General features: G+C 31.5%; 1 protein-coding gene across 1 annotated transcript in view; it reads right to left on the bottom strand.

The window, feature by feature from the left end:
• LOC126746864 (transcription elongation regulator 1) overlaps window positions 1–13,308 on the bottom strand; it is a 114,474-nt gene continuing 101,166 nt past the window's right edge. Inside the window, exon 18 of the mRNA XM_050455254.1 lies at window positions 1–1,050. Within this exon, the coding sequence (XP_050311211.1) occupies window positions 924–1,050 (127 nt within the window). The 3' untranslated portion in view covers window positions 1–923. The remainder of the gene's footprint in view (window positions 1,051–13,308) is intronic.

Raw genomic sequence — 13,308 nt, 5'->3', positions numbered from 1 at the left:
TTGCTATCGTACTTTTAATAAACAATATTGATACATCTTTTTGTAAGTAAAAATTACTTACACCGTGTGCATAACAAAGAAACCCTAACCTAAAGAATAAATCGTATTAAAGCAAAAAAAAAAAAAAATTAAATTGCATTTTAAACTAGTTAAAACATATAAAATGATACTTGGTACTTTACTGGTACCAATTTTTACATGAAATCAGAATAAAATTTACAGCAATTAAAACGGAACGCGAGAGGTGTCGCTAAGGTAAAACTTGTCTGAGGTGCCAATACTCAAAAAATATAATTTTTCAATATTGTCATTATATTCCAAAAAATAGTCCATATTTTCTCAAAGAGACCGGCTTACATTAAATAGTAATGTAAAAAACTCTAAGTCACAGGTCTCAAATTTATTAGATTAAAGTCAGAAAAAGTGTATCATGTAGTGTTGTTCTCTGCTTCTTTTTATTGTTCTTTTTATTGGTGAATACACAAGTGGATCCGATGATGCCTAGTATGGGCGAAACACGTGTAATCCTCTGACTTTAATCTAATAAATTTGAGCCCTGTGACTTTGAGTTTTATTTCATTACTATTTATCGTCATTATATGCCCATAAAGAGGGCTTAAAGTGATTAGAGCATACAATTTCATTATCACACAACACAATTAAGAATATTATAATGGAACCTGCTGGGGGGTCAACTATAATTTGGAAAACAATTAATTTTAAAGTAATTAAATGCGACGAAAAAAAAATTCGAAAGAAAAAACAATAATTGGGACACCCCCCGGTATTCATTTTAAATTCTCTCCTCCGTTTCATTTATAAAATTACTAAGTTTGCACACATTTATTAATGAAAAGGTCTTACCTCAAACTACAACTAACTTAATCACATACTTTTGCACAACACACTAAACATTTCGGGTTTTATTTGACGCGTCTGTTGGGTTCGCTGGCGGTGGGGGGCGGCGGAGGTCCCCGCCGGTCCAGATCCTCCAAGTAAGTTATGATCAATTGGGTTCTTTCGTCTGGTATGTGATCCAGAACCAGAAACCTAAAACGCGTTAGAAATAAATTAATGTGAATATAATGTATATGTAAACATAGGTATCAATACACTATCGCTCATATGTAGAGGAACTTTTTAAAAACAATAAATAAAGATATTTACTGCCAAAATATTTAGGAATTCAGACATAAATAAGATTTTGCATTTAACAAACACCATGATCGGAATGTTTTTGTTTAACTCGTGGCTCTTTAACTGAGGCCACAGGCTTTGATCATAATTTTGTTGGTTTTTAGGCAGTCCATATACATGGATCCCAAAAGTTATGTCTAAATTTATTTAAAATTCAGGGGTGTGTATGTGTGTATGTATGTATGTGTGTACGTATGTTTCATGCATCATGTCCTATACCTAAAGTCAACAGTTATCTTCAACTTATCGAAAAAAAGACGACCAAACATTATTATTGAAGTTCACCTTACGAGTCACCTTATCTCTGAGAATTTTTATACAGAGCAAAAATCCATTCATTCGTGTTTTTTCATTGTTGGCTGGTGAACGTGTATTTTTATAGAAACTGTATGATAGTTGTACGCCAAACAGATATTGTCAAGTGTGAAGTGTACGAGCAAAGTTGCGGTTTTCACAATGGTAAAGTTAACGGAACGAGAAAAAATAGAAATGCTGTGCATGGTTGGGTTTGGTGATAGAACACGTACTCAAAGAGAAGCTGCTCAATTATTCAATGAAATCCATCCTGATCGTCCTCCGATATGTCAAAAGGTGGTGAGTAGAATAGGGGCTAAATTTAGACAATTCGGTCATGTTAGAGATATGCCAAATCTGGTCGTCCTGCTCGAGATGAAAATGAACAACTTGACGTTTTGCTTTCTTTGGAAGAAAATCCATGCACTCCTCTGTCGCAGATTGGGGCAAATTTACACGTCATGGCGAAATCTATAGTTCACCGAATAGTTAAAAAGCACAAAGTTTTGTGAGCGCTTACAAAACATGTGCAATTTCTTTAAAAATATTGTTATGTATAGAACTCCATTAATCCCGTCATATTAAAATAAAACCTAACTTTTAAATGTTTCTCTACTTTTGTCCAATAGTGTATCGTAATATACGAGCCCTAACAACTATATATTGGGACAAACTAAAATACACATGTAATTTAATTTTTAATATACTTCTATTTTCTAAACTTGCTTTTTTTAATGTAATATTGTTTAAACAGTAAATTACGCAAAAACACAAAATATCTCTTCTAACACACCAAATTATTTAAAAAATGCTAATATTGGATGGCAACTAAATAATGGGACAAACACGAACTTCAATTTTTAAAATGGAGTAACGTCGCCCTTAGATTGTATAACTGCTTGAATTCTTTTGGGCATTGATTGGACTAAGACCTTACACTATTCGGGGGTAAATTCATTCCAAATCTGCTCTATTTTGGCCTTAAGTTCTGGCAATGTTCTTTGACGGTTGTTCCTTAATGTCTGTTTCATTTTATGCCATACTGTTTAATGACATTAGGATCTGGGCTGTTAGAAGGCCAAGAAAGGCAGTTTATGTGGTGGTCCCCTAACAGCCCCATCCTGCTGAAATATGCAATTTTCATTAACTGTTAATTTCGCGATACTTGGAAGTAGGCTATTTTGTAGAATTTGTTGATATTTTGCAGCATTTACGGTGCCCTCTATAAACTCAAAACACCCTAATCCTTCAAGTGTCATGCAACCCTAAATCATTATTCCTTTAGGAAACTCTACGGTGCGTTTTAAACAGTCCTTATGGAAAGCCTCATCTTTTGTGCGAATCACACGTTTTCGGTAATCACCAACACATACGTCGAATTTTGATTCATCGCTAAAAATTACGCGGGACCAATCTTCTACTGACCAGGACAATTTAGATTTTGCCCATATCAGCCTGGCTTTCTTTTGTTTTGCTGTTAAAAGCGGTTTTTCCTTTGCCTATAAGAAAAAATGTATTAAAAAAGTTTGTTGTTTAATGTAAGATCTGCAATAACCTTATAAACCTTCAATCCGCATTTATGAATCCACTTGCGACAACATTCTCTTGACAAATTATGCCCAGTTTCATGATTCCATTCTGCCGTTACCTGCCGTACCGTATTTCTTCGACCTTTTTTGCATAATTTAACAAGCAATATTTTATCCCTATCAAAAACTAATTTTGGGCGACCTGGGCTATTCCTTTTCTTATGTAAAATTCCTCCAGTTTCCCCATAATGCTTTATTATATTAAACACAGTACTTTTATGAAAATTTAGTTCATCCGCCACTTCACGTATTCATTTGTTTCGGGAATAATTTTTAACCACCAACTCGCGAATTTTTGAATTTGTCGAGATACCACGCACCATTTTAATTAATAAAGAAGTGTCTGTCGTCCCTGACAACATTGTTTATTAATTGTTTTTGCAGCCAACTTGTCTTATCTGGTATCATTTTTAACTTGTGACTTGATACTGTCCCATTATTTAGTTGCCACCCAATATTAGCATTTTTTAAATAATTTGGTGTGTTAGAATAGATATTTTGTGCTTTTGCGTTCCTAATGAATCGATTTTGTTATTAATTAACTGTTTAAACAATATTACATTAAAAAAAAAGTTTAAAAAATAGAAGTATATTAAAAATTAAATTACATGTGTATTTTAGTTTGTCCCAATATATAGTTGTTAGGGCTCGTAATAAAAATTAAGTTTACGAAGTTTGAACCTCCTGCGACTTTTAAACAACTAGAGAATGGGGTTCGGAATGTCTTAAATAATATAAATAAAAACACCCTGCGCCAGGTAAGTAGAAGTGTTTTAAAGAAATGTAAAAAATGTTTTAACAAAAATGGCCGTCGTTTTGAATAGTTTAATTTAATAATATTGTTACAAGTAGTTTATTGTTTTATTTAGAAATTACGTAAAAGTATAAGTTATCAAGTTAGTAAGTTAATAAAAATTGTGTGTACGACAAACTAATAAAAGTCATGGCCAACTCAGCGAAAAATAAACTATTTAATTTTTTGACGTAAACATAAAATATTTTCATAAAGTGTTATACATCATTTTAAAGGGAAAAAAAGATCTTTTTGATTTAGCGAAAAACAAAATGGCCACCATAAAAAAAGAAGAAGTTGAGGATGGAATCTTAGAACCGAAACGACGAAAACATAAACTGAATTCAGGTATACGTCGTCGTTAAAAAGTTGTCCTAATAATCTTTTTACAGATTTTAAAAATACGTTAAATTAAAAAAATACAGGCCTTTTTTAAAAATGCATTTTTTTGATTTTTTCCAAATATTTCAAAATCGGAAAAATATAAAATCGTTTTGAAAGCGTAACTAAATGAGTTATCGATTTCCAAAACTCGTTTTGTCACTTTTTACCGAATTTGAGTTTTTGGTATAATGACTTACTTTAGTATAATTACTTATGCTCTCTGACTTAAGAGGCATTATCTTGTGTTTTAATTTTGGGTAATTTGTGCAATTAATATTGAAATCATGATGTCAAATCGTGTTAAGATGTTTGATATTTTGGAGAAAAAACCAGAGGTAAGTTAGTAAGTTATTTTGTAAATAAATTCTTTTTTTTTGTTTTGTTTTTTTTTAATGTACTATTAGTGCTTTTTCATACACGACCAACCGCAAATCAGCACTGATAGTACTAATTCCACAAGTTTTCACAACAGAAATCATGGTATGCACCAACTTTAAATAAAATATGCAATGTAGATTATTAGATTGTATCTTTTTTAGGTGGATTCATCTGATACAGCCAATAATTTTCAGTTTGTTGATTTAAATGAAGCAATAATGTCAGCTCCTGTTGTTATATCAATGGCTGAATATGAACCTACAAATTTTAATATACAAAGCAAACAATGTGCTGCATTGTCATCACTAATATGCAATTACGGTGATGATGGGTTAATTCCAGTCAGTGATCCCGCCCATCCCATTGCTGATCATGAAGAAATTAATCCCCAAATACCTTTGAAAGATAAGGATGCCTTAGTTAAAGATCCTGATTATAATCCAGAGGAAGAGTTTGAATCAGATGATAGTTTGGAACAAGAACACACTCTTTTAAATAATAATAATGAGAGAGGATGGAAATTCTAGAGAGAGAAAAGCGAAAGAAAAATCTAGAAAGAGAAAGCGAAGTAAAGAAAATTGGCCCCGCTTCATAAGAAAGCAAAAACGAAATTTAGGTGAAAGCTACTTAACATCTAAAAAAAAAGAAGTCCCAGCACGTTTCCTACAAACTCCATGTACTGAGAAATGTAAACAAAAATGCATTACAAAAATATCGGAAAATTTAAGAAAGGAAATTCTTACATCCTTTAGGGAGTTGGGCGACAATTAATGCAATCCAATTAAGCCTAAATACCAGTATTTAAAGGAAAATAGTCAAAGAAAGAACTGCACACAAGCCTATTATTTTGACATCAACAATGAAAAAATTCGAGTTTGCAAGAAGTTTTTTATGAGCACTTTAAACATTGATGATACTACCATTCAAAAGGCTCTTAAAAAAACCAGTGATAAAAAAAATTGTTAGCAGTGATCTACGTGGTAAACACGGGAATCATAAAAAACTGGACCCTGCATTAAAGGCCGGCGTAAGAAAACATATTGGGTCATTAGTAGAATCTCATTTTTTCGACAACAAACACAACAAGAACCTTTATAGAAGGAAGTCTAACACTTGCGACGCTATACCGTGACTATAAACGTGAATGTGAAGAGGCAAACAAACCTTTTGTCAAGCCGTGCATTTATGAACAAATCTTTAACTTTGAATACAATATTGGATGGCACCAACCAAAAAAAGACCAATGCAATACCTGCGAAAGGTATGCCAATTATTCTTCTGAAGAAAAAGTTCAGCTTCAAAGTTAATACGACAAACACATTGATAACAAAAATAAAGCTCGACAAGAAAAAGAAATTGATGTGTCAAATGCCTTACAAGATTCAACTAAAGTTGTAGCTGTCTATGATTTACAGTCCGTCCTTACCACACCTTGCTCACAAGTCTCAGACTTTTGTTACAAGTAAATTGGCGACATACAATTTCACAATTTTTAATATTGGTAGCAAAGAGGGTTCATGCTACGTTTGGTCAGAGAATATTGCAAAGCGCGGTGCAAATGAAATTGGAAGTTGTATTCTGCAATTCCTAGATGAAACTGCCAAGAAAAACATGTTACTTTTTATTCTGACAACTGCGCCGGGCAGAATAAAAATAAGTACATTGCTAGTTTGTATTTATATGCATCCATTTTCCTCGAAATTCAATCAATAACGCATACATTTTTGGTAACAGGTCATACACAAAATGAAGGCGATAGATAAAAAAAAACGTTTGTTAAAAAGTGGAATTATTTTTATCCCTTTTCAGTGGATTCCTGTGATTCAAGGTGCAAAAAAAAAGGGGAAAACCCTATTATGTAAAAGAAATGGATCAATCTGAAATGTTTGATCTTCAAAAATTATCTACTGATATAGCTTTAAATTTTAGCACTGATACTGATAAAATAAAGGTCAAGTCTGATAGTTTGTTCTTTAAATACAAATATGGAGATGATGTTCCGTACAGCGAAATACAAGTTCGAAATAACGTTTCTTTAAGATCAAGCAAACGAAAAACTAAAATTGAAAAGAAAATTTAGTGGCAAATTGTCGCCAGCTTATTCCAAAAAACTAAAAATTTAGTTGTTTGGAAAAAGATGGACTTTTAACGCTTTGCCAAAAAAACTTAATTCCTAAGCCCTAACATACTTTTTTATGACCTTAAAAAAATTACCATAAAAAAAATACTTTTTTTATGAATTTACTAAGTGAGTAAAAATTTATATTTTGTATTTTTTTCGCAAAGGGATGTTCTGTATTACTTTCTAAAATGTTATTTGTATTACCTTGAATAAAAATTTTGTTTATTTAATTTTTGACAATTTGCCCTTTTTATGTTAGTTTTTTTAGGTTATACATAATTTTTGCCTAGTAAAACAGCACCACATCTCAAAAATATCTGTACTTACTCCAACTTTATTTAAAATTCTAAATAATCTGTTTAACGTAATACCTACCTTTTTGAACATTTATTTTGAGTATAAATATTAAAATCTAGCAAAATAAGATTTATTGTTTTTAATAGATGTTAAGCATATTTAATCCGTTTCCAAAATTTTAAATTGCAATATCTCAAAACTCGAATTTTTAAGATATGTTACTTTTACATTGAGGGTGCGATATAATTAAACTACATACTAAAATAAACTTAAATATAATAAGAAACATTACCAAAACTCGTCTTATCCCCTTTAAAATTAGCTCTTAGAATAAGGTACAGTTCCAAAACTTGCCTTATTGGTATGAAATATTCTGCGCCATAAAATTACAGGTGCGTAACTGACCAAATACACAGATTAAACTATGGCGATGCGATTGGCGGTCAAAAAATGTCTAAAGAAATGACGTGGTCTTATTATTTTATTTAGTATTCTGTTTCTGTTTGCATTCGACAGTGTTGTAATTCACACGTATGTTTGTTTATTTTACTTAAATACTTAAGTGTGCTTACAGAAGATAATATTATTTGTATTTATAAATAAAAATGAATTTGGAAGATAGTTAAAAGGCAGGTAGTGTCCCTGTTGAAGAAGTAGTGTACGGTAAAGGAAGAAAAAAGTTACGAAATGAGCCATCTTGGAAGAAAAACATAAAAAAAGCAGCTAGGTAAGTTTGCAGATTTTTTTTTTAATTTTTACTTATTAACAACAATTTTTTTGGTAATTTTAGGCACACGCCTAAGTCATTACCCAAAATGCCCGATTGTAAGCATCTTGCTAATTCTTGTTACCAATGTGCAATAACAATGCAAGATATAAGAAAATTTCATTCTTTTATAAATCGAAAGATAAAGTTAATCAAGATATGTTTTTACTGAAAAATTGTTCAGCTAAATTACCAAAGAAAAATCGAAAGCCTGTAGTCCATGAAACAAAATTTCGAAAATCCGTTGCAATTAAATATTTTATACAAACCAAAAGAGATGGATGATACTTAAAAATGCAAGTTTGTCAAAAAACTATTATTCGTTGTTTATCTGAATCTAAATTCCGTTTGCAAAATATCTGCAGAAAATACTTGTACAGTGGAGACTTGCCAAGTGAGTTACGAGGTGGCGATACTACTAGTCGACCAAAGTGTCTTGGCCTCTGAGATTTGAATGCGCGGTGACAAAACCGACGGGAGCTCATTTAAAGTGGTGTTCTCGTAGTGTTCACATGATTTACTTCGCAATACCTATACTCACTCGGCAGTAAATCTTTATTAATATTTTGTGAGGCGATATTAAAACTTTTATAGTTCAAAATGCCTTTTCAAACTAGTTTAAAAAATAAAGTTCTTACCGGTCAAAGTCGGTAAATAATTAGCAATTTGTTAAATTTTATGCAAGCAGAAGCTGTAGCTGGAGAAGTTTCAATTCCTCTCGAAAAGGTATGTATGTATTTAATACCATTAACTTATTATTATTACATTAACTTAACTTATTATTATTGTACCGCGAAATGTACGGTATTTTTTATAAGGGCATCAAAGTTTGGATTAAATTTGTAAAGGTTGTTTTGATAATTTTTTAAATTGTGAATTTGATTTTGACTAAGACGGTCACTTTCAAATGATAAAAATGTGAAAATGATAAAAAGTGTTTTATGCGTTGCTATGGTAACATTTTATTTTTTCACCCGCTTTTTTTATTGTCATAAGACCGGCTAAAAAACATCCATTTTCGTTTCGCTTATCCAAAATACATCATGTATGGAATACATCATGCAGGTATGGAAAACTAAGTTTTCGATGCACGTATTTTGGAAAAATATTTTCACAGCACCTTTTTCAGACGAGGTCAACAATTCACATGAGTCAAAAGCTATGATTTTTTTAGAACCATCCAAAAAATATTTTTTAAGATTAGAGCATCAACAATTTAGTTTTGCTTTGTAAGGTTTATTGTTTTGCTACTTTTGATTTAAGGAAATTGTCAGTTTATATAATGTATTTATAAATTTATAATGTAGGTACATATGTACATAGGTATGTACCTATGTGCGGCAGATTTATAAATTAACTTTTTTTTTATAGATTTAAGAACGCGTCGCAGCAGCAACAGGGGTATAAATTAGAAGTTTTCGACGAATTAAAAAAGAGGCAACATTGGTTACATCAGGTCAATCAGCATCGTTTTCAACACCTAAAAGAACTAATAAAAATACCAAAATTAAAATTCGCTTGGACGACGCAGATTTAGGATATAGATTTTGCGAAGAAACATCATTAACCACCATTTCACAGAGAAGACAGTTCCTTGATTAAAAACAGTGCATGCAATATGTCGCAGATACTGGGTATCAAGGATGTAAAGAGACTCTGCGTAAGGAAATGCATAAAATCGGTTTTCGATGGAATAAATTTGAAGCAATTTGAAGCAATCTCATTCCAAACCTAAAACAAAGGTCTGTTGTGGTAATTGACAATGCTCCATACAACAATAAGCAAATAGATAAAGCACCAACAACAATAACAAAAAAAGTAGAAATGCAACAATGGTTGCGTTTAAGGGGTATATCATATGACGATAACATGTTAAAGCCGCAACTATACCATTTAATAAAACTGCATAAACCCAAATATAAACGATATGAAATAGACGAGCTTTTCAATGCAAAAGGTCAAGATGTGCTAAGATTACCTCCATACCATCCAGACCTTAATCCCATTGAATTGGTTTGGGCTGAATTAAAACAATTCGTTGCCAAAAAAAAATGTTAATTTTAATTTCAATGAGGTAAATAAACATTGTGATGATTTCTTTAGAGAATTCTCTATTGACGAATGGAAATCAAGATGTGAACGAGCAAAACGATTTGAAAAATAATTTATTTTAAAGGAACCTATAATTGATATAGCCATAGAAAAGGTTATAATTAACCTTAACGATATTGAAACGGTCAGTGATTACTCTAATGAGTCGGATAAACCAGAAAGTGACTTATCTGGAATAGACGAACTTACTGATAATGTTGAAGAACAAGCTGTGGAAAATAAGAATCTAACAGTTGATGATAAAACGTACCTTAATTTGTAATTTTTTTTGTATAAATTTATTAATGAAATATTAAATAGGTATATTGCATTTTTTACCATTTACATAACATAATTTCATTTTATAATAAGAACATTTTTTATGTATTATGTCTATATAAATTTATTTATAATGTATTAATTATATGTATATAATTGAATATATATGTATCCATACATAATGTGTACAAAATGTAGGAAATACATAATAAATAAATATTGGTAAATATTACACTGGATTTAATTTAGGATTATTAAATAAAGTAATATAAATACCTTTGTTATAATTATTCATTTATTTTATAAATTTATTCAAAATTTTTATCCTAAGTAATTTCCGTCAAGGCTGGTACACGCTTGGGACACGCTGTATATTGGTAAATATATAAATTCATGCGTTCATTTACTATTCATAATATAATTTAATTAAAACAAAAATTAAATAAAATTTTAAGCGCGTCAAATATGCTGAATGTAAACGTAGTACATGAGCCTCGATTTATTGATTTTTATGTTTTGCATCTTCCTCGCACCCTGACTCTTTCACTTCCTTATTTGCGCATCTCAGAGGCGAAGACACTTTGGTTGACTAGTAGAAGCCGAAAATATCTTGTCAAAAAACAAGCCGTGGTTGCATTTCTTAAAGGATTGAATCCACTACAGTCTCACTACTGCCGAAACGGAAGTGTGACAAAACAGTACATGCCAAGTAGTTTAAATATAAAAAAACTTTGGAAGTTATATAGATCAAAAAACCCGGAAAATTTAGTAAACTACGAGTTTTTCAGACAAATTTTTGTACAAAAATTTAATATTAGCTTTGCCAGCCCTGCGACAGATGTATGCACTCGTTGTCTAAATTTGGGGGTTCAAATTCGACAAGCCAAGACACAAAAGGAAAAAATAGACGTAATGGCAGCTAGTCGCATCCATAAAATGCTTCGGCGAAATAGGGAATATGAGATTACCTTGTCTTTTGACTGTCAAAAAAATATGGTTTTGCCTAAAATTCCAGACCAGCAAACCTATTTTAGTAGGCAGCTTTATCAGTACAACTTAACTATTTACACTTCCAAATCAAAACAGACACCAGAAAACACTTTTATTTACACTTGGAATGAAATAGAACGTCCAAAGGGGTCTAATGAGATTGTTTCGCGTGTTTATCATCGACTTCAACTCCTAAATTTAGCAGGTATGACCTAAAATGATTTTAATCTTTTAAACATTTTAATTAATATTTTTTCCAGGTATACAATCTGTACGCCTTTTCTGCGACGGTTGCGGGGGGCAAAACAAGAATCGATCCATGTTAGGCATGTTGATTAAGTTTTTTAGTGAGGCTCCGATGTCATTAAAAAATATTATTATAACATTTCCAGTACCAATACACTCTTATATACCTCCGGATAGAGTCTTTGGAAATATTGAACGTATTGTAAATAAGGAAGAATCTATATTAGACCCAGAGGAGTATTTAAATATTTTTGCAAGATTTGGTACTGTACTACAACCTTTAAAGGATTTTACTGTCTTTGATTGGAAAGAAACGTCTGAAAAGGACTTTAAATCTCTTCAAAGCTGGCACTTCTCATTTGCCCCGACCAAACGTTTCATTTTATCTCGTAATAATACAGGAACTGTTGTATTAAGAGGCGAACAATTTTATAAAAATGATCTAGGAACAAATTCCAGCATTTTTAAAAAAGGAAAGTCTGTTCTTTCTATAAGACCAAAAGAATTAGGTGTAAAGGAAAATGTTAAGCAGATAAAATTACAAAACGTTAACAAATTGTTAACACTTCACTTTGGAGTAAAGTGGCAAGAAAATCCAAGGCTTCAGTATTATGTTACAGCTATAAAGGATGAAAATGCCTTTGATGAACCAGGTGAAGATTTAGCGCCAAACGAAGTGGATGAAGATGAATTAGCCACTGAAGTCCCTGAAGAGGATGAATTACGGGTATAATTTGATGTTTTTGATGTTTTATAAGTCAAAATAATTACTTTTATCATTTTGTTAATATTAGCATATTTCTATGTAATTTTATTTTTATTTTATTTTAATTACACCACTCCACAGAAAAAATTCCAATTATTGAGTGGGGGAAAAAAATACAATATTATACAAATTACAATCCAAAACTAGAGAAAAAAAAAAGAATACATTATTAATAGCAATAGTTTCCTACAATATTATACAATACTTGAATAAAAAATAATTTTGTTTATGTCTACTATCTAGGAAAAGCGCACTCTTTTAATTTCGGACAAGCTGCAGTTGAATATGTCACATTGATCCTGAACAGAATTAAAAGTGCCACATGCTCTACGCATTGGAGAATATTTACAAATATTCGTTCTAGGTCTAGATAGGTAAAATGTGTCAGAATTTCTAGATGATATACGGGGCACATGAAGATTTACATGTCGTAATAAGTCTGGCGAATCAATTTTATTATTAAGAAGTTTAAATAAAAATTTCAGATCAGCAGATTTTCGCCTCTCCTCAAGACTATTAAAGGAGTACCTTTCTAGTAGGCGTTGATGTGAAAAACCAATTTCTGGGTACACTCCGTCACATTTATATGAAAGGAACTTTAAGAATTTACGCTGAACATTTTCTAGTTTATGTATATGATTCATATAAAATGGTGACCACACAGAAGAAGCATATTCCAGTATTGATCTCGCATAAGAAAAATACAAAATTTTAAGACTAAAGATATTATTAAAGCCATGTGCGTTCCTAATGACAAAACCCAGCATTCTGTAGCTCCGATTAACAATGTCCTGAATGTGTGGCTGAAAGGAAAGAGTGCTGTCGAATGTCACCCCCAAATCCTTGAACTCCGTTGATCTCGGGACAGTCTCACTGCCCATAGTATAGTCATATATAAACAGGTTTTTCTTCAAAGAGTAAGAAACAACTTTACACTTGGCATCATTAAGAGGAAGATTGTTATTTTTGCACCATGCATTGAGGAGATTAATATTATTTTGCAATTCCATACAATCTAAGATACTATTGCTGCCATAATACAATTTAGTATCATCCGCATATAACAAACTATTTACAGTGAGCTGTCCCGATATACTATTAATAAATGTGTTGAAG

The sequence above is a fragment of the Anthonomus grandis genome, chromosome 18, assembly GCF_022605725.1.
Source record: "Anthonomus grandis grandis chromosome 18, icAntGran1.3, whole genome shotgun sequence".
NCBI lineage: Eukaryota > Metazoa > Arthropoda > Insecta > Coleoptera > Curculionidae > Anthonomus > Anthonomus grandis.
This window is presented reverse-complemented; position numbering and strand designations above follow the sequence as displayed.